The sequence below is a fragment of the Helicoverpa armigera genome, chromosome 20 (genome assembly GCF_030705265.1).
Source record: "Helicoverpa armigera isolate CAAS_96S chromosome 20, ASM3070526v1, whole genome shotgun sequence".
NCBI classification, from domain to species: Eukaryota; Metazoa; Arthropoda; class Insecta; order Lepidoptera; family Noctuidae; genus Helicoverpa; species Helicoverpa armigera.
In genome coordinates this window covers 10,397,850-10,424,948 of record NC_087139.1, presented here as the reverse complement: position 1 = coordinate 10,424,948, position 27,099 = coordinate 10,397,850, and the positions used below count along the sequence as shown (strand labels likewise).

The 27,099-nt window shown below is 42.5% G+C and overlaps 2 protein-coding genes and 1 long non-coding RNA gene across 6 annotated transcripts in view; all 3 read left to right on the top strand.

Moving 5' to 3' along the window:
• Nucleotides 1-17,108, top strand: part of LOC110377365 (serine/threonine-protein kinase D2) — a 70,151-nt gene extending 53,043 nt beyond the window's left edge. For 2 of the 3 annotated variants that reach the window (XM_064039777.1, XM_064039778.1), the window contains exons 5-17: nt 125-312; nt 2,332-2,572; nt 2,902-3,887; nt 4,200-4,273; nt 5,461-5,590; nt 6,097-6,235; nt 6,764-6,925; nt 9,419-9,600; nt 9,998-10,228; nt 10,539-10,722; nt 11,074-11,256; nt 11,752-11,955; nt 12,452-17,108. In XM_064039777.1, the coding sequence (XP_063895847.1) occupies nt 125-312; nt 2,332-2,572; nt 2,902-3,887; nt 4,200-4,273; nt 5,461-5,590; nt 6,097-6,235; nt 6,764-6,925; nt 9,419-9,600; nt 9,998-10,228; nt 10,539-10,722; nt 11,074-11,256; nt 11,752-11,942 (2,891 nt within the window). In that variant the 3' untranslated portion in view covers nt 11,943-11,955; nt 12,452-17,108. The remainder of the gene's footprint in view (nt 1-124; nt 313-2,331; nt 2,573-2,901; nt 3,888-4,199; nt 4,274-5,460; nt 5,591-6,096; nt 6,236-6,763; nt 6,926-9,418; nt 9,601-9,997; nt 10,229-10,538; nt 10,723-11,073; nt 11,257-11,751; nt 11,956-12,451) is intronic. The other variant, XM_064039780.1, reaches the window with a different exon arrangement.
• A 2,137-nt stretch (nt 17,109-19,245) lies between these two features.
• Nucleotides 19,246-20,094, top strand: LOC135118263 (uncharacterized). Its single transcript, XR_010277453.1, has 2 exons — nt 19,246-19,383; nt 19,923-20,094. It is a non-coding gene; the product is annotated as an uncharacterized LOC135118263 (long non-coding RNA).
• A 611-nt stretch (nt 20,095-20,705) lies between these two features.
• LOC110377346 (zinc finger protein 84) lies at nt 20,706-27,078 on the top strand. Of its 2 annotated transcripts, none has more exons than XM_049848817.2 (5): nt 20,706-20,902; nt 21,647-21,774; nt 22,128-22,262; nt 22,665-22,723; nt 25,736-27,078. In XM_049848817.2, exons 1-5 carry the CDS (start codon nt 20,785-20,787, stop codon nt 26,859-26,861), a joined length of 1,566 nt encoding a protein of 521 aa, XP_049704774.2. In that variant the 5' UTR covers nt 20,706-20,784; the 3' UTR covers nt 26,862-27,078. The 2 variants fall into 2 exon arrangements, with proteins under 2 accessions (XP_049704774.2, XP_049704776.2); XM_049848819.2 differs by lacking the exon at nt 25,736-27,078 and adding an exon at nt 22,790-23,818.
• Nucleotides 27,079-27,099: the final 21 nt, after the last annotated feature.

Here is a 27,099-nt window from a genome sequence, read left to right as displayed (position 1 = left end):
AATTTCATGCTCTGGACTCCCAAATTTCGAGAGTTGAGCCATGTAATACCCACCACATGCATTCAAATTCTGTCAGTAGTTCCAAGGACCACTATAACCTGCTAACCTCTCTTAAAACTTCCAGGATGCGGCCTAAACTACCACAAGCGGTGCGCAGTAAAGGTCCCCTCAAATTGCACTTCCCCGGTGACGCCGGGCGCGGCCGGCGCCGGCGGGCGGCGCGTGTCCGGCAACACGAGCGCCGGCGGCACCGGGGGGCGCAGTCCCTCGCGCGGGTCTACCGCCAGCCACACCTCGCACGACGACTCGCTGGTAAGGCGCCTCGCCAGGCTCGTCACTGACAAGGATTAGGGGTCTACAGAAGTAGGGGGTCTGTAGGAGAAGGGGAGAAATTATACTGACAGGCAAAAACAATTGAATTGGCAATTACTATATTGAGAGCTCAAAAAGATAAAATGTATGCTATACTTGAATTTTGTTAGATTTTGTGGGGTAATAAGTGAGGTTAGAATCTCTCAGTCAACGAAACATGATCTGTATTCAGAGTCAAATAGTAGCTAAGTGTGTTTTCAACGAAATTTGTATTTTATTAACACCTAAAATATTGAGCTTAAGGAAAAAAATAGAGGTTGAATATCTAAGATACAAACAATGATATTATAAAGAATCTCATATCCATATAGTCGTACTTAAGTACTTAATCTTTGTATTACTTATATCGTAATATCTGATCAATAATAACTGACAATTTAATGGCAGCAATAAGTATTAAATACTAATAGCATTTTATAATCACTATGTAGGAACATTAACAGTAATTAGCAGATGTGTCAAAAGTATTATTTATGTGTTTAACGAGAATATTTTGCATTTACATGCTATCATTATAGTCATACACGTAACACACACAATTACAATTGTTATAATTTATACACGAGAGTAACTTTAGTTTATTTCATTAGTTATATTCGCTCTAACTTAGTGTATGTACTTAAAAACTGCTTATTTTTTATAGTTATATTTTTTGTGTAAGATAAAATGACATTCCACAATAATGGTTGTAATTTTTGTACAAAATATTTTTGATGCTTATTTTACAAAATCTTAGTACTACAATTTTACAAAATCTCTTTACAATTTTTTGGAGTCTTTTACATAGATATTTTACATACTTTTATTTTACATTTTATGGAACAAAAGCAAGAAAAAGTTGATATTTTTCATGAAATTGAATCGAATCTAGTAAAGTTGAAAGAAATTATCTATTTTCATAGATTATTGTTTTACACAGATGTTGTATTTTTGAAAGTATTTTTTCTCTATAATACTAAAAGTATTATGTTATAATTTTTAAACAAATATTGTTTACTTTTACGTTATTTTGTAACTAACACGAATCGGGTGGTGGGTAGCTATGAGGAAATATATTTTTGTTTTAAAAATAAATGACTTATTTTGATTTATTTCGTTTTATTTTCAAATTCCCATGTTACCCATCATCCAATTCTTAACTTGGTGAGATTAGACCAGTATTGGACAAAGCATAAGCATAGCTTATTTGCTATTTTAGTTTGTAGACAATTATGGCCTTACTAAAACTTTAAACACTGTTTTACACTTGTCTAAAAAAATTTGGCTCCAAAATGAACCATATGTCAACGCCATAATTTGTCATTTTTTTAGACAAGGCTTAAACTGACGTTAAAAAGTTTTTGTGGTAAGACAGTTACAGTTTAAAAAATACACTTTATTTGTATATATAGTCATCTGGTTGTCTCAGAAACTGAGAGAAGCTAATGAAATTAAATGGCAGCAACGGCAACCTAATCTTCCCCTTTCATAGAGCGAAACAGGCTCAAATATGAATCGAGCGCAAATAAATCTATATTCTAATCTAGAGGAAATTAGAAAGTGTGGGTTTAATCAGATAGACACATTTTCCTATACTAATCTATAATATAAAAATGAATCGCAAAATGTGTTGGTAAGCGCATAACTCAACAACGCCTGGACCAATTTGGTTAATTCTTTTTTTGTTGTGTTTGTTATTGTCAGGAGAAGGTTCTTATGAAAAAAAATAGGGTAAAGTAGAGAAGTCAGTTAACGGGAGCGAAGCCGTGGGCAAAAGCTAGTAAAGTATAAATGAAGATTCCGAAACGCTCAACCGATTTGAAAAAATCTTTAACCGTCGGGAAGTCTCACATAGACCGGGTGACAAAGCAATATTTTATTCATTAGTAAAGGAACACCAACAAAATAAAAGGATAACAAGTAGGCTTACACAGTTGCCAATTACAGGTGAACCAACATTTGATGTGTTCCCCTGAGCAGGTAAGCGGCAAGCAGTCCCGCTCAGCATCCCGCGCGGGCTCGCTGGGCTGGGCGCTGGCCATCCCGCACACGTTCGAGGTGCACTCGTACACGCGGCCCACGGTGTGCCGCCACTGCAAGCGCCTGCTGCGCGGCCTGTTCAAGCAGGGCCTGCAGTGCCGCGACTGCCACTACAACGCGCACCGCAAGTGTCTGCCCTTCGTGCCCAAGGACTGTGGCGCTGAGATACGGGATCCGCACAGTTAGTATAACACATTTATTAGGAACAAATCACGAAGGGGAAGAACTTTTTCTCAATATCTTTACCCGTGTCACTGAACTCATCTTCATCATCATCCTATCAAAATGAACTCTCACTCAATTTGGGAGGGTGACAGTATTCAACAAAAGCAGTTCCATATCATATACAAGAACTGCCTCACACGACAAAACTAAGTAATGAGCACATGTATGTTTCGATACCAATGCAACCTTCAACCCATCCAGAAAAGAACTTTCTGTTACAAGTATGTCCTTGATTGGCAATTTGATAAATAACAAAGATTTGTTAAATAACTAACTATAACACAGGCGAGTACCAGGACAGCTGCAGCACGGGCAGCGAGCTGTCGGAGACGGCGCGGCTGCCGGACGACGAGTCCGACGACGGCGGCAACGAGGCCGCCGAGAGCGCCGCCGGGGATGATGGAGAGGTAAACACTAACTATAACACAGGCGAGTACCAGGACAGCTGCAGCACGGGCAGCGAGCTGTCGGAGACGGCGCGGCTGCCGGACGACGAGTCCGACGACGGCGGCAACGAGGCCGCCGAGAGCGCCGCCGGGGATGATGGAGAGGTAAACACTAACTATAACACAGGCGAGTACCAGGACAGCTGCAGCACGGGCAGCGAGCTGTCGGAGACAGCGCGGCTGCCGGACGACGAGTCCGACGACGGCGGCAACGAGGCCGCCGAGAGCGCCGCCGGGGATGATGGAGAGGTAAACACTAACTATAACACAGGCGAGTACCAGGACAGCTGCAGCACGGGCAGCGAGCTGTCGGAGACAGCGCGGCTGCCGGACGACGAGTCCGACGACGGCGGCAACGAGGCCGCCGAGAGCGCCGCCGGGGATGATGGAGAGGTAAACACTAACTATAACACAGGCGAGTACCAGGACAGCTGCAGCACGGGCAGCGAGCTGTCGGAGACGGCGCGGCTGCCGGACGACGAGTCCGACGACGGCGGCAACGAGGCCGCCGAGAGCGCCGCCGGGGATGATGGAGAGGTAAACACTAACTATAACACAGGCGAGTACCAGGACAGCTGCAGCACGGGCAGCGAGCTGTCGGAGACGGCGCGGCTGCCGGACGACGAGTCCGACGACGGCGGCAACGAGGCCGCCGAGAGCGCCGCCGGGGATGATGGAGAGGTAAACACTAACTATAACACAGGCGAGTACCAGGACAGCTGCAGCACGGGCAGCGAGCTGTCGGAGACGGCGCGGCTGCCGGACGACGAGTCCGACGACGGCGGCAACGAGGCCGCCGAGAGCGCCGCCGGGGATGATGGAGAGGTAAACATTACTGGCATGGTCTTTAAGTCTTAAGGCCACGACGAGCCAAATTTACAACTCCTCGATGCTAAAATGACAGCATTTAGGGCGCACTTAAAAACCACATTTTCTCTTAGACGAGCTCTGCCTTCTGGAATCAGTGTTCACAAGTTAACATCAAGTGACATCAAAATTACGGGACTCCTGGACACACCCGCAAAGTCACTACGCAAAATAGCTTAACTGCTTTTCACGAGATTACTTATTGGCAACCTTTTAATCTTAAATCATTTAATTATTATTTTTACTTATCATACTACACCCTATGTCCAGGTGGAGCTGCGTCATCGCGAGGAGCCCCCGCAGCGCGACACGGCGGCCGAGCGCTCCGCCAGCCGCCCCAGCAGGTCAGGCCTTATATACTACTCTACTGTGTGGTGGTGGTACCAGGGATCTTTGTTCTGTCCTTGTCTTTGTCATGTTTCTGTCTGTACAAGTCGCTTTGTGATCTCTATTCATATATACTATTTACATTCCGTATTGTTACAAAACACTACTCAGCTGCATTCAGTTACAAGCTTCCTCCAACATAGTAGGAAAAAGGCTAGCCAGGTGATATAAAATCCACTATATCGGAGAGAACGTCAAGCCTGTCCGTCCTACGTCTGATTTCTTTCCTCCGTTCGGGCCAGATTTACGTTTCATCGAAAGATAAATGCTTCTGTGTCTGCTCAAACGGCTCTGCACTAGGGTATGTCCCGTGCAGGCGGTCGAAATTATAATAATAATTTAACAAACGCCGTGAGCTAGGTATAATGAAGGAAACTGAGGGCTAAACGAAGAGAAGGCATTACATGGAATATATTTTTATCATTATCATTATGTGGGCGGGTTTATATATGTTGTAATATAAATATATTATGATCTGTTTATTATGTTGGTGTTGGTTTTCACTGTAGTTATAGCTAAGTTAACTTGTAAAAAGAAATAATAATCAGAAATAATAATTTCAGAAGCCTTCACATCTATTTATATCTTTTTTTATATAACTTCATAAAGTTCTTGATCCTGATAACTCAAATTACCTTGAGTGACAAAAAAATTGACCAAATTCATTATGTTACTTAAACAACTGATAAAATAAAAAAACTCAATGGTTCCGTTATAATTCTTATCTTTTTTTGGAAATAATTTTGTCTGGCTGCAAAAAAGCGCGTGATTCGCTAACCTCTCTCGCTGGGAGGTCGCAGCCAAACCATTCGAGTTAGGACAGATTACGGAAAAGTTGCATCATGACATCTTATTTAGCAATCCATATAAAGAATTACATATATTCTTATGAAAATTTTACAACATGAACTACTATACTTATAATTGCTTCCTACCGTTTAGACTATCGATATCATAAAGATAGAAGATAGAAGTTAAGAACCTTGACTCAGAAACCTGTCTAAAATTAAGTATACAGCCATAATAACTATTTATCTAAAAATAACACGAAATATAACAAAGACCCAGTCCCACCACCACACACCCCCTCTGCCATACCCCCATCCCCCCGTACCTTTGGATCTGACTCGCGTGCACGTTGCAGCTCGTCGTCTTCCCCCAGCGCGAACATCCCACTCATGCGCATCGTGCAGTCCGTCAAGCACACCAAGAAGAGAGACGGACAGTGGCTCAAGGAGGGATGGCTTGTGCACTTCACTAATAAGGATAAAACTGTGAGTATACAAAACAAAGCACTATAACATGTTTACTGGCTAATGAGTGCACCTGTGTCTGCGCAAATGCTTGTGCACTATAATATGTACTGCGCAGATGGCTAATCTATTTACAAGAGCAACCATTATACAAGAACAGCCATCGTAGTCGATAATCGGCTAGAAAGACATCATTATACAAATAGCAAATAATGATGTCAGTTTTAAAGGGGGTAAACAGTCGATAAGCATTAACTGAAAGCACATCACCAGTTTACAAGATTATGAGATATGTCCTGTTGCCTTGTGCGTGGTTGACATGTAATTCCATAACGGATCGTTAAGACAAAAGACGCTCTAACTTGGAAAACTTAGTTACTTTTCACTTACATACAACAGAAACAGACTTACAAGTACCTGTGCTTACAAAATGGCATTCCTGACCACCAGTGAAAGATCAAAAACGCTGAACTATTACAATATTAAAATACCTATAAATGGTGCATGACATTACTGCTATATTTCAGTTACGTCGTCACTACTGGCGACTGGACAGCAAGTCGATCACCCTGTTCACGTCGGAGCAGGGCAGCAAGTACTACAAGGAGATACCGCTCAACGAGATCCTCGCCATCGATACTGCCAGGCAGCCGCATGCCGGGATAGGTATATATTGTATTATGTTGATGTGGGATTTGTATCGTAGAAAAAATAATGTATTGATTTATGTATTAGATAAATATGAAACAGTCAAGGCATTGATTTTTTTGAATTATAAATAATAGGGATTTTAGCAGTCTCTTTTTAAAACGTTTGCATCGATAACTTATTCAGACATTGAGAAATGGGTTCAATTTCACTGACTACGCAGCTAACAAGAAGTTCGTTCCGTCAATTCTCTCAACTACAAACACTGCGTTTTTGTTTGAACGAATCAAAGTGAGTGCGATCTGAAGCGAATTCAGATATGGACGTTTTGCCGTGGCACGTAACGTAGAACACTTCAGAACAAATTGGCTGTTTGTTATTTTCACATCGCGACGCATCGCTTTTCATTTAGATCGCTCACATAGGTAGCCTCGTAAGAAAATGGTGAAAGGCAACTATTCTGATTGTAGTTTTGTTATTTGGTCATTTTGGCCTTTACCGATTTTCATTTACTTCCTTCTCTCAAATGATTGTATTGACTTGCAGACGTGATGCACTGCTTCGAAGTCCGCACGGCGAACGTGGACTACCTGGTAGGAGTAGAGGAGGCGTGTGCCGCCCCGCGCGACTCCGGGCTGGGGGCACATGCTGCCAGGTCCTGGGAGACTGCGCTCAGGCATGCGCTCATGCCGGTCACACATCATACTGGTACGTTCTATTATAGCACTCTCTACGTCTTACGATGGATGATCACATTAACCAAGAGAAAAATAGGTGACGACAAATTCGGAAATCCCTCCTTCTATGAAAATAAAAATTAGAATAAACTTTCTCTTTCCAACTGCCGGCTTTCATCGAAAATAATAATAATTACTGTTTCTAATATAATATTCTAACGGAAGAACAGAAAGGGTGCAGGCGCAGACACATGGGCTGCAAAGAACAACTAATTATAGATTCCACCATTTTAAAACAGGTTCAAACATCTAGAAAAAACTTATATGTAGCATATATCGACTATAAGAAAGCGTTCGATAGCGTCCCACACTCTTGGCTGATCGAAATATTAAATATATATAAAATCAATCCCATTATTGTAAATTTCCTCAAAAATACTATGGCGTCATGGAGAACTACACTTAACATACACACACAAACAGCAACCTTATCTGCAGATGAAGTAGCTATCAGAAAAGGTATATTCCAGGGAGACTCCCTAAGCCCCCTGTGGTTTTGCCTAGCCCTGAATCCACTCTCGCGAGCACTCATTGAATCAAAATCAGGTTTTGATATAAAGAATAATAGAACAATACTACACCAACTTACACATTTATTATACATGGATGATTTAAAATTATACGCAAACAAAAGTACAGAATTAAATAACTTATTAGATATAACAACAACTTTTTCGAATGATATAAGAATGGATTTTGGGCTAGACAAATGCCGAAAACTAAACATAGAGAAAGGTAAGATTGTAGAAGGTAATTACTTAACAAATACAGAAGAGGTGATTGAAGCAATGGAAGAATCAGAACTATATAAATACTTAGGTTACAATCAGTCAAGATTACTAGAACATAAATCCATTAAAGATAAGCTCAAAAAAGAATACTTCAATAGAATCCATTCCTTATGCAAAATGCACTTAGCCAGTAAAAACTTATTTAAATCTATAAATACATATGCGATCCCTATACTTACTTATTCTTTTGGCGTTATAAAATGGTCTAAATCAGAATTAAACTCACTTGAAGTTAAAACAAGAACTACCCTAACGCAGCATAGATATCATCATCCCAAATCGGCAATAGAAAGAGTAATAATATCGCGCAAGGAAGGTGGGCGCGGACTAATAGAGATATCACACCTCCATAAGAGACAAATAGTAAATCTCAAACAATTCTTCATACACAAAGGAAACAGCAGTCAATTACATAAAACCATAATAGAAATAGATAAAAACTACACACCACTAAACCTTAGCGAACACGAAAACACAGACACAATAGACAGAACGAAACACGTAGAGGAAATACACAGAAGATGGAAACAGAAAGAATTACACGGCCGACACCCAAATGACTTACAACAAATATGTATAGATAGGGAAGCTTCCAACAAATGGTTAGAACTTAGCGGACTTTTTCCAGAAACAGAAGGGTTTATGCTAGCCATACAAGACCAAGTCATTAACACAAAGAATTACAGAAAGTATATAATTAGGGATAGTACAGTTAGGAGTGATTTATGCAGAAAATGTCATAGTAAGCCTGAAACCATACAACACATCACAGGAGCATGCAGCACACTTACACAAAACGATTACACACACAGACACAACCAACTTGTAAACATAATACACCAAAAACTCGCCATCAAACACAAACTCACACAAGATCCTTACACACCATATTACAAATACACACCAAGAGCTGTCTTAGAAAACCAACATTTTAAAATGTATTACGACCGCACTATAATTACAGACCACACCATTTATAATAATAGACCTGATATCACCCTGGTAGATAAAACCAACAAACACACATTCATCATTGATATAGCAGTCCCAAACACTAACAACATTCAAAAAACAATCACAGAAAAAATTAGGAAATATACAGAATTGCAAGAAGAAATAACTAGAGTTTGGAAAATGAATAGAGTAACAATAGTCCCGATAATAATATCTACCACAGGTGTAGTCTCTAAACAAATTTTTAATAGTTTTGCCGCACTTAACCTCTCCAAATATACTTACCTCACTCTACAGAAAGCAGCTATCCTCAACACATGCCGTATAGTTAGAAAATTTTTGCAACTTGATTTAGACAATAATTTTAATGCAGTACAGAACAACCAGCAAACTTCTCAAACCCAATAGTATTAGTATTAGGATCTCACTTTGGCTTTAAGCCCGTAAGATCCTAAAAATACCAGGTTTAAATTAAAACCTGAGAAAACGAACGTTTAAAACCAAAATAATTACTGTTTCTAATGATTAATCAAAACATACTGGCTTTTTCGTGCTGTCGTTTGCTTTTTACGTGTTAAAGTTGAAGTCTCTGATCAAGATCTTGACAAAATTTATAAACAGTCTTTATCTGGCTGATAGCATTAACCATTGGATAACTAACTGACACTATCAGTAACCGAAGAAACCGGGCCTTAAAGTTGATATTTGTCTGTGTATAGCGGAGTCTCGAGGCATGGCGGCTGAGGCGGAGGGCGGGGGCGCGGGCGGCGAGGGCGAGGCGCGCGTCACGGACATGGCGCAGCTCTACCAGATCTACCCCGACGAGGTGCTGGGCTCGGGGCAGTTCGGCATCGTGTACGGCGGCCTGCATCGACGCTCCAAGAGACCCGTCGCTATCAAGGTAACTGAGAGACACGTCATTTACAACTACTAGTTCCTGAATAATAATTAGCCATATTCAAAATCAGTTCAGCATAATGTACTCTTCAAACAAAGACTGTGGCTAATGAACCCTGTCCAAAAACATTACCATGAAGGACTAGCGATTCCATAATGAATGGAAACACAATTCAACAATACTTCAGTTGATTGTACACATATTTTATTTAACATCGTTGATACCGACTATGTTTTGGATTATCTGCTATCATCCTCCCAGCCTTTTTCTCAACTATGTTGGGGTTGGCTTCCAGTCTAACCGGATGTAGCTGAGTTTTGAATTATCTAATACTTCAGCGCTTCTTTCTACATGACTTTGCACTTCATTTACTCCAATAAAATCTTATCATGTCGTACAGGTGATAGACAAGCTCCGCTTCCCAACCAAACAAGAAGCCCAGCTGAAGAACGAAGTAGCCATCCTGCAGAACCTGTCACACCCAGGAGTGGTCAACCTGGAGAGGATGTTCGAGACGCCCGAGAGGATCTTCGTGGTCATGGAGAAGCTCAAGGGAGACATGCTCGAGATGATACTGTCGCATGAGAACGGGAGACTGACCGAGAGGATTACCAAGTTCTTGGTGGCACAGGTATTTAACGTACAAAATATGTATTTTTTATATTGATGATTTGATGACAGGGATATTATTTTTTACCGTTTAAGTAAAAAATATTTTGGTGAATTGGGGAAATAAAACTATAGTAACAGTTTCGCCCGTATCATTACAGAAATTATTTCTGTGCCAAATTTTATCTTAAGCAGTTCAGCCGTCTTATGAAAACGTAATAACTACACTTTCGTATGTACAATACGTAACAGTACAGACTTTTTTATCTTCAGAAAATATTATACGGTTAATTCTAATCCAGTTGGTCTAATTGCTGGATTATCTTTTGCAGATCTTGGTAGCCCTAAAGCACCTGCACGAGAAGAACATAGTGCACTGCGACCTGAAGCCGGAGAACGTGCTGCTGTCCACGGACGAGGAGTTCCCGCAGGTCAAGCTCTGCGACTTCGGCTTCGCCAGGATCATCGGGGAGAAGTCATTCAGGCGGTCCGTTGTTGGCACTCCTGCTTATCTTGGTAAGTTAGAATTACTCTAAAAACTCTTTTTGTGTGCCCATGTATATTATATAGGCCCTAGTTACCTGAAATACACATAGTAATAAATAAAATAAAAATAAAATTCATGTCAGTTTATTCATTCTTTGGAACCGTGCAACTACTGAGTATGATTTGATTGCATATTATCTTGATTTTTACTCAGGTTGCATTTAACTTAGCCACAACAGATAAACAAAAAAAAATATTTGCGCAAAGTAACTACAATTTAAGCGCAAATATTGCGCAAAAAGAGCACAAGTTTTACGCAAAGTTTATGCAACGTGCTGACCATTTTCAATTATATTTTTATACAACATGTGCTTTATCCAGCCCCGGAAGTGCTGCGCAACAAGGGCTACAACCGTTCGCTGGACATGTGGTCGGTGGGCGTCATCATCTACGTGTCGCTGTCGGGCACCTTCCCCTTCAACGAGGACGAGGACATCAACGAGCAGATACAGAACGCCGCCTTCATGTACCCGCCCACGCCCTGGCGGGAGATCTCCGCTGAGGGTAACACTTGCATATTCATGTTCTAAAATTGTTAATACATTGCGGAGGAATGCATGTATGCCCCCGACAAAAAGTAAATGAAAGCAACACCAGGTGGTTTATAGCTGGTAAGAGTCCGGCACACTCCTTCATCCATCCCAGGTAGAGGTTACTCCATAAGGATTTTCCTCTAATAAATAAAAATATTATAGATGCATGATTATTTGACACATTTGTGAAATATCAATGTGGGTGTTAGTTTTGATTTTGTGAAAGGAAATAGAATAGTTTTTTAACAATTTGGTTTAAAAGATGATTTTATAAAATTTGTGATTATAAAGAACACTGTTAATGAATATGATTTATTTACAAACCCACCGTCATATACCCACTCTTAATATCATATATTCAAGATGGTGATAATCCACCATCTTGGATCTTGAAAATGACTTAAAGAGAGAGAGGACTTAGAAAAAAGGCTACAATTTTTTAAATTGATGTTTTTTTTGTACACAGCGATCGACCTAATCAACAACCTGCTACAAGTGAAGCAGCGCAAGCGCCTGTCAGTGGACAAGTCAGTGTCTCACGCGTGGCTGCAGACGCGGACCGCGTGGCTCGACCTGCGGGCACTCGAAGCAAGGGTGGGCACGCGCTACCTCACGCATCCCAGTGATGATAGTCGGTGGCAGATGGCTGAGCGCTGACATACTCCCACGCGTACGTATGATATGCTTTTTAAACATATCTATGTTCGTTCTACAATCTGAAGTAACGGACAATATAGAGAGACTATACTCCTAGTGTCCTGACTTCTCTTTAGGACACTCGTAATACTCAAACAGCCCGAAAACACCGGCCTGCCGTTTCTAAACAGACACTACACAACATTATTGTATCTAGATTTTTAAAATAAACTTTCTTGTCCCTATGAACAACTAACAAAACTCATGGTTAAGAAGTCTTTAACTTCAATAATTCAGACTTGTAAAGTATCCACGCATTTTTGTGAACTCAAATAAACCAGTATACAAAACAAAAATTCCTAAACACAATAAGAATATCGTTTCAAGTGATAACGCCAAACGGCCAAATCACGTACAACAATTTTTATTCATTCTTTAACTCTGTAAAGGTATCTACAAAATATATAAGTTTGCAACCGCTTTTTGGAATCTTTTGTACCTAACCACTGATCAAACTTATCTACCAACAGATGATAGCAGCCCGGCTGGCAGCAGCACTAACGATGTGACTGCCCCAGCATGCTGCAGCAGCGGTCCGCCCGCGCCCCCCGCACCTCTCACGCCCTCCCTGCTGCACCACGTGCGACGAGTGCTAACCAACCTCAAACAAGCTGTCTATATACGCACTACGTTCTACAAGAACAAGATCATATACTGCGCCGCCGCTCGACTCAGTTCAGACTCGCCGCAATACGTCAGACGCGGTCTGTCACGGTGTCAGACTTGAATATAAGTCACTCTGGTGTGGTTAATTACAAATATTGTTAATTTTAGTGTAAGAATGATTGCACTGGAAGTTTCGACTCTTAAGTACATTGAATATTTAAAGAAAATACGGGATGAGTATTTGAAATAGGATTAAAGTGAGAAAAAATGTTTTAACACTAAACTTATAATCAACATGATTATGAAAATGTTATCTTTGTCACTGTATTCGTATTTCAAATACTCGTCCTGTATAAGCATTTGTAATATCGACATGGGTGGAATGGTTACATAGTTAAGATGTATTTTATATTTTAAATCATTAAATTAAATGAAAAGAGAGAAAGCGAGCAAATAAAGCAAAATGTTTAACACTTGACAAACTACTACTGTCACAAAGCCTACCATGTCAAGGTACCCCAATGGTTGTCTAGTAACTGCATTCCTACATAGCGAAATATTTTTAAACAAAACTTTATTGTTTTTACTTTTACTTAGCTATTTTTTTATTTATTTTTGTTTACACATTACGTAGTTTAAATTAAAATTATTAACATTTGCGTTGATGTGTTGTGAACAAATATTATTTTAAGTTAATTATTTTTAAGTGTTACGAAGAGAGAGGGCTTTTGCCTAATATTTTTATGTCACAAATAGATATGCTAGAGAAGTTTACCTGCCTGGGTAATGTAACATAAGTAATCAAACAAAAGTACATTTTACAAACACAGCGTTTATTTTAATATACATTTACATGAATAGTGTAACGATCATCAAACTCTTAGCAATTGAGTAGACATTCTTCTTGTATTAAAGTACCTACCTATAATTAATTTAAGGCTAACTAGAGCTGGCTTTTCCTTAGGCCCAGGATCTACTAAAGAGAACCTGAGAAGTTTTTCAACCACCAATAGAATTTCCAGCAGACAAGAGATGATGGAATTCTATTGGTTGCTTAAAAACTCCAGTCCGCTCCACTTTGGTGGAGTCTGTGCCTAACCGTGGGTTCAGCCTAACTGTTTCTAACTCACTTCTTAATGTTAAGCGAACTCCTAGTCTATAAGGATTTTAACTCTATCTTCTAAGTTATGAACTAAACTATTGTTAGTACATTGATTTTGTAGACTATACTACGTGAACGCTAGATTTTAACCTATTACATGAACAAGATAGAACAAATGCATAGAAAGATAGTTTTTAATGAACTTTAATTATTCTCCTATACCTATCTTTTCTTCCAAGCATAGTAACAGTTGATAAAAATGAAATAATTGTAGATCAATTCAAACAGTCTTAAATATAATTCCCATATAGTTTGTACGAAAAACAGCGTTCCCGACGGCCTAAATAGATGAAAAGTCAAATGATCACGGGATTGGGTTTTAGAAAATATAGTAGCGACGAAATTGTATTGTAAATTCCTTGTTAGTTCTAAAATGAAGGACAAGGCCTAAAACTCGGCCTAATAATATTTGTCTGGTAACTCTAGTAGTTATCTGAAATAATTTGTTTGAAGTTGACTTGTTACCAGAAACTGAAATGTGAAATTTTATACAAATGAAAAACTTAATAGGAAATCAATTTTTAACCTTATTTTATCAACCTAGGTTGCAAAAGAAATAAAAGTGCCAACATTTTAAAAATTTCCCTAAAAGCTATTTTGTACATAGGCCATTTTTATGAGAGATGGTTAAATCAAATATTTTAACAAAAATGCATTTAAATATGAAAAACAGTCTTCCCCCATTTTGTTACTTAATTTTACGAATAAGTACAGTCGATACAAAATACATTTAGCTTTAATAAATCATAATGCTGATATCAGTCCATACTCCATCTACATTAAAATGCTTTTTATAGTGCTGACTAAAGTCGATAAAATTATATACATGAGGAATTAAACAGTGTTGTCACAACTCCCTATCGATATGAAGCTCTCATTTCATCTCTCTAACAACATTTTATCGATAAACCAATTTTAAAGAATGATAGGAGCGAACATTGATGTTAAACTTAGAATAAATAAATGGAATTTAAGTAAGTGTCCTACAGACTAACATAATTGGCAATACATATATGTTACAAGTAAAAATTGTATAACATATATGTTGGGTATTGTACGCGTGGTGGTAGAATCGAAAGTAATTCATCGGAGATAGGTTAATACGCTAGGGATAGTGGACAGAAGGGACCTTTGCTAAGTGTATACGTCGTGTGTGTGTCTGTATGTCACTATTGTTGTACTGTTCTTGTCGAGCCGTCATTCCAAGAGAGAAGCGACCCGGGGATGGTCTACTGGCTTTTAATGTGTAACTCAAACATTTAACTTTTTAAACTGTGGTACTTATTCTACAGATTAAAGATTGTTCAATAGTCCTCGTGCTAATCTTGAAACTTAAATTGAAACTGAGCTATGGTGTACATAGATACCAGGGCATCGAGTTTCAGTATCTTCTATTAATCAATTCAGATCATGAGTTGAGCCTCATGACTGTCCCCGGTAGCACATATAACACAAAGCTGTGATTTTATACATTTATTTTAATTTTTATACATTTTACAATATTTTGCAATACAAGCTTCCATTTTCTGTGATCTCTTTACGGCGTTACGTTACTCGCAGCTAGCTCATGAAATATTATTTGTAATTAATTATATATCTAGGTGTATATGTTGTCTATGTAACGTTAATGTGCTAATCTTGTAATTAATCTATATTTAATACTTTTCTTATGTAAGCTTGCGTATTAGGTGACAGAAGCATGTTACTGGTACATGTATCACAGGTGAAGGCTCGTACAAGTATTACGTGAGCATATTGAGTGTGTGTCACTTAATATGCAAGTTTGCGTACTATCTATACATTTCAATCGTCAATTCTGGCCTGTTACTGTAGGTGCTCGTTGTGTTACACGAGTGTTCCCGCGCGAGCGACGCCGGGTGACGCTCGCTGTATTAGTATTATTATTGTCGTGTCTTCTGTTTGTTTGTGTCTGTTATTTTGAGTCGAAAATACTTATAAAATAAATTCTACTATAACAGACAATAATGTATGCAAAATATGTTGTTTCTGTTCTTTATACAATTTTATAATTTTACTTTACAAATGTATTTAATTTAATATTTTTAAAATAACGGACAAAAACTGATGATGTTGTATATTTCGTTCAATATAGTTGACTCAATTGTATGTTATGTTATAAATGGTGAATTTTGGACCAAACCCCAAATTGTAATCGTATAGTGTATAGTTGTAACATATTAATATATCATCCAAATATGTGTAGCATCCGAATGTGTCAGAGTGAACTGGGAACACGCCACAACAGCAAATATTTATTTGCTTCCAACATATAATAAAATTAAGAATATAACATGCCGCCAATTTTGTGCCAAGTATAATAGTGATTATAATTTTTAGAAGACATTTTTGCAAGCCAATCAGTCCTCATATTTTCTATTTGTATTTCAAAAAGTTATATGTGTCAAATCCTAGTACTTAAACCTACTATTTTGCAAATATACAAACGCTATATGCGGGGAGTTGCCCTCGGGACACGGATGAAACCGCCGGTGGAACTTAGTGCTTTTTAAATAATTAAAAATTAATAGATCTAGGTTTTTCAGAAGAATTGTGCATTATAAATCTAGCTGACACATTCGGACGCATCGGTGGCAAATGTATATTTAGCATCTAACAAGTGTCAAAATGAACGATTGTTGTCAATGTGACAAATGGCGAGAATACACAGTGGCTTTTGCATGGCTTATGACTGCCTTTGTGTAAGTTCTAAATCTAACTTATCAAAGGGAATGTGGGTTAATTTAAGCCATATGCGCATACTTGAACTCGGAAACTAGCTGGGAGCCGCCATCAAGTTTGGAGAAATCATTATCAAAGGTTCTTTACTCGCAGGAATAAATAAGTTTCATAAAATTTTAATGCACGATTTGCTTAGCGGCTTAATAGGTCATATTCATTAAGAAAGCGAGAGCTATTTCTTACTATAAATGAGCAGAGCACCATAAGAAGCCATTGTGTACTTCTGCAATAACACAGCATTGGCACATCATGCTGTTACAAGCATAATACTGGGTGAGTGGTTGTTGATACTGGGAGGGTCCGGGGGTGTACTCGTTACTAGTGTTCAAAAATAATAACGATGTCAGCTGACAGGGCGAACTTCATTGTAACAAAGATTGGTCTATGGGAAGTGAAAGTTTCATTTTAAAAAGTGGACCCTCAGATATTGCGGAAAACTTGCATTTACTGTATTTTTTTTTAGATTTTGAACTTGGCGAGTACAACCCACCGGGCCCAAGTGTTGATGTTTTAGCTTAAGAGATTAATATTGTGACAGATCGATTTACAAATTGTGTTATTATTAATTATTTAAATAATAAATGCCGTTTTGAATATAATGTTATCTTTCATTGATGTTAGTTCTGGTACAGTATGTTTTTTATAAATATCAACAGTGATGTTGATCGGTCACGGAATGTCCCGAGATTGACACAAATGTCTCCGACTCACGTGAGGTAGACAAACTTCACGGTGGCTGAGTGCTCAACTGCGCGCGCGCACCGGATAATAGCTGCCATTATCACCAACTTTAGAAAATACTTCCCGGTAAACCTGTCTTAGAAGGGATAGATAATATTGTGAATTTAAATAAAATGAAATACATTATAAGGAAGCAGCGCGGTCAACTAACGGTCAAAGTAAAATATGAACTTGAGTCAATCATCATCATATAGGTACAATACCACAACACATCGAAGTAATTAGGGTATGCATGATTTGCAGTGACCCCTAATCTTATATTTTTCATCATCATTTAATATAATGATGATCACTCATATCATCAGTCAGTTTTAGTAGTAAATAGGTACATAAAATATTATACAGTAGAGCACCCCTGACATAACCGTACTACAGATCACGAAGCGAAGCGCGTCACACGTCACACGACGTTTCACATTGAGACAAACATGTTTATAGGCACACGCGATCATGACGCGGCTGCTGACACTACTGCTCCTCACGCGAGTCACTGCAGAGTGGGTGGAGATCTCCCAGCACCACTACAGGAAACCACTCCGGACATATAGCACGTTCACCACGACAGAAAAGTCAAAAGATGTCGAAGACTCCACAAAACCCTGGGCGTACAGCAACCGCACGTTAACGGAGTACAACTGGAACAAAAACCCAGCGAGACCTATCATCGGCAACGTGAAACGCATTCAACATATTGCAAATACTGTGAGAGCTACTGATGTTGTCAAATTAGAAGATGAAGATGCTGACTTTGATGCAGATGAGATAGATTATGAAGTGAAACCAAATTATGGGCCAACGAGAGCAACTTTAGACACACATGACCGTGTTAAACAAAAAGGTATGATAGAAAGAGTGTCGAACGTGGGAAATATCAAACGTGTTCAATTGAATAGCAGCCCTGTAAAATCGCCTACTGTCTATTTTAAGGGAGATAGGGAAAAATATTCAATAACCAGACATGAAGACTATCACATTAAAAGAAATGAATTCGAAGACAAAAAGAATACGGGACCAATAAAAAGAAAATTTAACCTGAATCCCCATAACGCTGAAAGAGTGGGCACATACATAGAAGATGAAGAAGAGGGGACATTTGTTGCAGAAGTCAATACTTTTGATACGAGATCAGAACAGGCATACAGAAATCGTACCTCAACTGCAAAGCCAACCTTTATCACCGAAACTGAAGACTTCACTAGCTATGAATCTCAATTGAATAGATTTCATAAAATTACGAACAGTAAAAGTTCAGAAGCCACTGAAAACATGAACACCTTAACTACAGATATCATTGAAACCGATGAAAATATTGTCTCCAAACAAAATACGAAGCTCACAGAATCTACAACGGAAACAACGTATGATTATAATGTGCACCGAAACGTTAATGATTTTGAAACCGAATCATTTGCCAGTAAGGTTCATGACGCGGGAAACAACGCCAAACCATCAAATGTTAAGGATCAGGACATGAAACCAAATTTCAATAACGTTCAATTGAAGGACGAGCTCGATAAAGACGAAAAGAAGTCGGAAAAAATAAAAAATGTTACGGATAAGGAAGGTGAAACAAACGGTACGAAAAAAGAGAAAATGAAAATAAACACGATGGAAAATTTAATAAAATTCATGAGGGTAGTTGCAGACACTATTTCTAAGAACTCTCGGCGAAGCTTCGGAGGCAAGATGCAGTATTTACATGAATTGAAGGACTCTATCTTGGCAAATATTGGTAAGTGCAAGTATTATAATACCAGTTAGTCTCCAGTAAGTGCCTAAATCATAATAATTAATCAGTTAGGTAGGTTAGGTCGTAACCTTGGGGGGCCCCTGGGCCCTGCAAAAATCCAATGCGTACTCGTAATGAGCAACTTTAGGTCCTAGGCCCCTGGATTATTAAACCTATTGATTGGAAACGATAAAATATACACTTTTTATTGACTATATTTCGTTATAATTCTAGAGCAGCGCATAGACGCAACATGGCCAGACGATGACAGCGCAAGCTCCCGGCGTCGCTCGCGATCTGCGCAGGCGTCGCCGCGCGGACACGTGCAGTTCCCGTCTTCAGAGAGCGCGCTCATGACCATATCCTTCTTGACCTTTGCTGTTTTCCTCATCAAACTGGTGCTGGTAAGTAGGTATAGCTGAATGAAAGAAAAAACATTCTTACGAAATTATAAAAAGCTACTTTGCATACTTGCCCACAAATTGTTACCTGGGGCTCGATTCTCCTAATTTTACTTAAGCGCCATTCGATTGACGTTCGACTCGATTCGACTGAGATCCAATCCCGACTCGATTACGATTGAAGCTTATGTGGCATTCCGCTATTTTTTCTTTGAAATAAACGTTTTTATCCTGTTCTGTCATTCAATAATGAATCATTTTGTCTGCAAATGATTTACGATTACAAAATAATTGTACAGCAAACTACCGTATAGACCAAAATCATCAAAATAGCAGACCAATCGCACACCAATCAAATGTCAATCGAATACGATTGGTATTTTATAAGTAGCAGAATGCCCGATATGGTTAAAACTGCTATTACGATCATATTGTGATTCGATTTCTATTCGATTTTGACATTATTAACTTAGGAGAATCGGGGCCCTGAATGAATATGATGTAAATCTATATAAAAACAACATATTATTCTTGTATTACAGCAAGTGATACAGACCTATAAGCAGAAGGCGATGATGGTGGCTCCGCTGATGGTCGCGTCAGGGCGCCACGTGTTCGCAAACCATGGACATCATTGACGACAATAATATGTATCTTATATCCATTTCAATTGTGATTGTGCGTTAAAATGAAATAAATCTTTTGAAACCTGAATATGAAAGTAGTTTAAGTTACAAACAGCTACCCTACATTTTGTTGATAATTGGCAATCCGATTCACGCAGAACTAGCTCACTGTACCTATCCTTATTTAAATTTCTAATATTCATATGTGTCAGAAATTAACATGAAAGTAGTTTACTTGGATTACGAAGTTCTGCTCGAAATAGTGACAGCTTGCGTATCACCACTTCGGCGTTAAAGTACTGCCTCTAGCTCTAACAAAATATTTGGAAGTGGACGTACTAAACATATTTCTTTCCATTACAACCTATAAAGATTATTTATTAGATAAAAAATATAAACAGAAGCTAAAAGTGAATATTTATTTATTTTAACCGATGTTATTAAGCGACTTCTTGAGAGATTCATGAGCAATTTTGAAAGTACCGCCATTCGCCGCCGCTTAAGTAGTTTTAGCAATGTATTTTTTTCCAACTGTAAGATTACTTTTCCATAATAAATATTTGAAGGGGAATACATACAACTAAGTGCAATAAGTATTTTATTATATAAAAATTAACCAAGACTGTGCATTTAATATTATAAAAAAAATTGTTTTTTGGCAAACCATGGACAAAATCAATTCACAGAGAGACAGCAGACAATGAGCACTTTGACAGTTATGAGTACACATCGCAGCGTTTGTTGCTGTTATTTCTAAATTGTGAATAAATCATTGAAAATGAATAAACAACCGGAGCAGGTATTTATTGTAAATGCTGCCCCGACTCAACCCTCGAGTTCTCCACCGAAACTGTTGGGAGTGGAAGTGTCGGACACCTCACAGGTGAACCTTGAGAGTGAGTACCACTGCTATTGTTTTATTTTGAATTTGGAATTTTGATGTCTATTTATTAATTACTTTTTAATTTATTTACTAACTCCGCCCCTAAGACGACCCACTGACCACTTACTAGACATGACCGTCAAAATGCCTCTAATAAAGAAAAACTAATGAATCCTACCCACATTGTTTTATTTCCGTAAAATTATCTCTTGTAATATCATAACAAAATCTATAAAAATACTAATTTACTGCAATCACGATGCAAATTATTCAAAAACCTGAAAAGAAATAATGGCCGTAACTTAATTAAGGTTTCATTAGAATGCTGTTAGTCACAACTGCAAGTCTTGTTGCAGTCATTTATATATTTTTCAACATATTTGTTAAATTACTAACTAACTAAATACTAAAGTAGGTGGCCACTGATATTGTGCACAGGGTTCAATGTACCGGTGGTTAGGGCCCCAGAGACAGAAACTTCACAATACATGCTGTCTCAAGGAGTTCTGCCTTCTGAATGAGTCCCTTAATCCGGCAGCCTAACGAGAGCCCCATGAGGTGTTGGTCAACACTCTGGGCCATAAGTAACAATCATGATGATATTTAATAAACTCCTCCTACCACCACTGCCCTGTTGTTACGTTATATTGTCTTAACTATGTGAGACTTACCAATAATAGCAACATACATATTTTTTCAATAACTCTGCCTGCGTATCTCACTACAGACGATGCTAACGTTGGTTTATAATTTCCAGATGTAGAGGACTTCTCGCACGTATGTCGGATATGTGCCACCATCACAGAGTTTGTCATACCCATATTCTCCGGGGAGGGGCTGCAGAACAACCTAGCTGATAAAATTCATAAGCACTTACCAATAAAGGTGAATATCACAAAAAAAAAACGAAAACATTTCAATGTGGCTTGTGTTACGTATACAAGAAAAGTACTTCAATAAAAGTATCCTATGTGTTGAATGATTATATGTGTGTAAACAATGATTTATTGATTAAGTAGTTGATTAAGGTAACCAATATAAAAACTGATGTACTTTCTACAATCTTAGCTTGTTTACTGCTGAGCGATTGGCTGCTACGATGCGAAGACCTATTAATGCTAATATGGATTCTTTTTGTTCATCTGGAAAGTTGCATTTGTTTTATTGTGCGAAAAAATTATAAATTTGATAGTTTTTCCTCAATGGTTTTGTACTCATATAAATGGTGGTTGTATCAGGTATGCGCGACGGACACCCTGCCGGTGGTGGTGTGCTACCAGTGCGCGAGCACGCTGCTGGCGTGGCACGAGCTGGTGCAGTGCTGCGTGCAGGCCGACGCGGCGCTGCGGGCGCGTCTCGACGCCATACAACAGGTAACATAGCTAGAGGACCCAAATGGATCCAGGCCTTAAAAATTGTGGGCACACCAATGCTATATGGCTGAAAATTCACATGTTTACGAAAATCAGGTTCTTGAAGGAGTATATAGGGGATATACATAAAAGGAATAAATAAGGAAGTATTGAAGTGTCAGGTGCAATCAAAGATATATGTTCGCGTTAACGATTTACTTTATTGTGTCTTTTCTTACACTCAATGGAAAAATGCCTTACTTTGCTAAAACACACATGCACTATATAATGATCTACTTACTACGGCTTACACACACTACAGTATATGGGGGGAGAAACAGTCTTTATTCCACTGTGACTATGTGGGATAATTTATTAAAAGTCTTTATAATCATTACAATAATCCAGTTAATTTTGTTTCAGAAATCGACAGCCCAGGTTATAACCGACACCCCCAGTACAGAAGACGACGCACTAAGCAAGTGAGTATATAATCATTGTTACCACTGAAGCTGTTGCTCAATTCGCCAAACATGATCGTATTTCAGGTTGTTTTACAAAAACGTGAAAAATGCGCTCATTGAGTTTGGTATCAATGTGGAGCAAGGTGAGCCGGACGTGGAGTTTGTCTGTCAGAAGTGCTCGGAGAAGCCGGCGCTGAGCACCGCGCGCAGCCTCGCGCGCCACGTGCGGCACCAGCACAGCACCGACGTGCAAGCGGACAATGTCCACGCGTTCATCACTAATTACGTGACGTTCGAGCAAGTGCTGGCGGACGACTCGGACAGGGAGACACACTCGGACACTCAGGACAAGTCGCCGGTGCAGCTCGCGCAGCTGATCTGTCCGTTCTGCGGCAGCGTGCTGTCGTCGGCGACGCGGCTGGTGCACCACCTCAACCGACACGTGCCCGTGTGCCTGGCGGCCGGCGCGGACTGCTGCGGACACAGCTACACGCGGCCGCGCGCGCTCGCGCAGCACCTGCAGGACGCGCACGTGCGCGGCGGGCAGGTCGGCGCGCAGCCCTGCTGCAGCTGCGGCTTCAGCGCCGCCGACAACGACCAGCTCAAGCAGCACTACCAGACCGCGCACGGCGATCGCAACACTAAGCAGAAGAAAGTAGAGAGCCCCAACAACCAGAAGTACATCCCGGCCGTGTGCCCCGAGTGCAACAAGACCTTCTCCAACAAGTACAACATGTTCACGCACCTGCGCTCGCACTCCGCGCCCGGCGCCCGGCACGCGTGCCCGCGCTGCCCGCGCTCCTACTCCCGGCGCGGCGCGCTGGCGCAGCACGTGCGGGTCGCGCACGAGGGCCGCCTGCCGCACGTGTGCGCGACGTGCGGCGACGCCTTCCCCAGCCGCGCGCAGCGCGACGTGCACGCGCGCCTGCACTCCGGCAGCGCGCCCTACGCCTGCACGCGCTGCGGCAAGGCCTTCCGCGCCAAGAACACGCTCGCCCGGCACATGGAGATGCACCTGGGCATCAGGAGATACAAGTGCGAGATCTGCTTCAAGGCGTTCCGGAAGAAGAGTCACCTGGACTACCACATAACGACGCACATGAAGTAACGGGCATTGTTTGTTGCAGGAGCTCCTGCGACTCGCGCCAGGAGCCCCTCCGCCCTCGCAGGCTCTCCGACCTGTCCGATGACGCGCCGCTCGCCAGCCTGGCCAGCAAGCCCAAGCATCTCTATGATCATTTCTACAGGGCGCTAGAGAATTTTAGAAATCATTTTGTAAATGATCATCACGATGAGAAGTATTCGGAGTCCAGCTCGTCTAGCTCGTCAGAAGCGGGAGACACCGAGGTGGACAGGTTCGACGACCTGTCGGCGTGCAACATGCGGCGCGACCGGCTGGACGAGGCCACGCGGCGCGAGCTGAGCGGCGTGCAGACGCGCGTCGGCGACAAGACGTACTACACGTGCGCCACGTGCGGCAAGCAGCTCAGCTCGGCGCACACCTACGTGTTCCACCGCCGCATCCACACGGGCGAGCGGCCCTGCGTGTGCCACGTCTGCGGCAAGCAGTTTCGTGCGCCCAACGGCCTGCAGCGCCACCTCACCGAGACCCACGAGCGTCTGCGCCGCTACGCCTGCTCGCTCTGCGCCAAGACCTTCGCCAACTCGCAGAACCTCAAGCAGCACCTGCGCATCCACACGGGCGAGAAGCCCTTCGTGTGCCCGCACTGCGGCAAGCGCTTCACGCAGAGCGGCTCCCTGCACGTGCACCTCAAGACGCACAGCGAGCTGTTCCCCTTCGTGTGCGCCGAGTGCGGCGCCAAGTTCCGCCTGCGCTCCGGCCTCGCGCGCCACCGCCTGCGCCACACCGGCGAGCGGCCCCACGCCTGCGCCTGCGGCCGCGCCTTCCGCACGCGCCACGAGCTCGCCGCCCACGCCGCCGCGCACTCCGGCGCCCGCCCCCACGCCTGCCCCTGCGGCCGCGCCTTCCGCCAGCGCCGCGCTGCCACCACGCGCGCCGCGCCCACCCCGACCGCCCCGCCCCGCCGCCGCCCTACTAGCCCGGCCCGCGCCTCACCGCACCTTTGCCTTTACAGAGCTGGCCCGCGACCCGAACACGCCGTCGATAACGATGCCACGGTACACGATACCACCGGCGAAGAGATAATAGAGAAGCCGGCGCTCATAGAGACTGACGCGGACGGCAAGCGGCGCGCGCACCGGGCGCTGCGGCGCCAGCGTGGCGCTGGGCTGGGCGCCACGTGCGCGGGCACGCCGGCCGCCGCCACCCTGCGCCGCCTGCGGCCTCACCTTCAGCGACGCCGCCAACCGCGCGCGCCACGCCCGCGCCGCGCGCGCCTGCGCCGCATCGCCTGCAGCGCGCGCGGCGCCTTCACGCGCCGCGCGCACCTGCGCGAGCACGAGCGCGCGCACGCCGCCAAGCGCGACCACGCCTGCGCGGCATGCGGCGCGCGCAGCACGTCGGCGGCGGCGCTGCGCATGCACGCGCGCGCGCACGCCTCGCCGCGGCACGCGTGCCCGCAGTGCGGCGCGCGCTTCAAGCGGCGCGACGAGCTGCGCGCGCACGTCAGCGTGCACACGGGCGAGGCGCCGCACGTGTGCCGCTGCGGCCGCGCCTTCCGTCTGCGCGCGCAGCTCAACCGACACGCCAGGACGCAACACAAGGAGGATACGAACAATACTGAACCGACTCAACACAATAATACGGAAAGCGAGCAGACATTGCAACAACAAATTGAACACATTTAATGAAACACATAGTTTTTCAAGAATAAACCAGATGTTATATTAAAATGAAGAATACATTACTACTGTTTTTTTACCTGCTTGAAATTTAAGATGGCAAAAGAAAAAAACATTTTTTATTCAATTTACGTGCATGTTGGAACACAATACAAAACGATGAACAGGATTTCAAGCAATATTTTCTATGTGAAAAGGTAGTTTAGTATGCCATGAACACGTGGTAGTATCGTACATACAGTATAGAGGTGTCGTGTTGTGTTGCAGGGCGGAGGCGCGGCGGCGCGAGTGCGCGTACTGCGGGCGCTGGGTGGCGGCGGCGCAGTACGAGCGGCACGCGGTGGCGGCGCACGCGGCGCTGCTGTTCCACTGCGCCGAGTGCGGGCGCTGCGTGCCGCGCAAGCACTTCATGCCGCACATGGCGCTGCACGCCGTGCGCTACGACAAGCACGACCCGCCCGGCCACCTCGCGCAGACCATACCCGCCGCCCTGCACGACATGCGCCTCTCCGACATTACACTCACGCCCGAGAATGACTTCTCAGATCACAGCGACACGGAGTATGGCTTCGGACCGCTCCCCGAATCAGTGTTTGATGCTATAGAGGACTCGCAAGACAGTCAGCCCTTTGAAGACGATGATGAACACAAAAAACCTTTGCAAAACAATATCGAAATTAGCAATATACGCGACACAACTTCCAGCATTGGAACCAGTGTCCTCAACGGGTGTATTATGAGTACTGGCGTGTTATCCGACATGAGTACCGTGAATTCTACCTCCCAGACAGATGACAACAGTGATACAGACGTCGAAATAAGCTGCGCCGCAGTAAAGACTGAAGACGGCAAGAAGAGCCACAACAAGAAGTCTCGCAAGTGCCCCATCTGCGGCAAGGAGTACACGGCGTCCTCCAGCTACTTCTACCACATGAAGTACTTCCACAAGGGCAGCCGCGAGCACGGCTGCCAGGTGTGCGGCAAGCGCTTCGGCACCAGGTCCTGCCTCACGCAGCACATGGCCGTGCACTCGGAGCAGTACGAGTACGAGTGTCAGCAGTGTCATAAGCGGTTCAAATCTAAAGCGAGCCTGTACATCCACGGGCAGACGCACGGCGGCAAGAAGGCGTGGTCGTGCACTGAATGCGGCGCCGCGTTCCGCTGGCGCGCGTCGCTGGCCCGGCACGCGGCGCGGCACGGCGCGGCGCGGCACGCGTGCGGGGCGTGCGGGCGCGCCTTCGCCGTGCGCGCCGACCTGCTGCGCCACGCGCGCACGCACGCCGCCGCACAGCTGCGCTGCTCCAAGTGCGCGCAGACATTCGCGCAGCCGAGGTACTTGAAGGTGCACATGGCGAAACAGCACTCCATCAATCTTGTCAATGAATCCCTCTAAAGACTGACTAGTATTTTCAACCGAATTCCCAAAAGGAGATTCACATTTCGGATGTTTATTGTTTTTTGTTTTTGTTATTTTTGTAATTACCTAAATTAAGTTTAGAAAGTTGTAACATGTAAGGACTTGAAATTATGTATGAATCGTTTTTTTTTGCTATATGTATGTCTTGGTAACTTGTAGCAATCCAAAGTGATAGATTTCTATGATATAGCAGCATATGAAGATCAGAAAATTC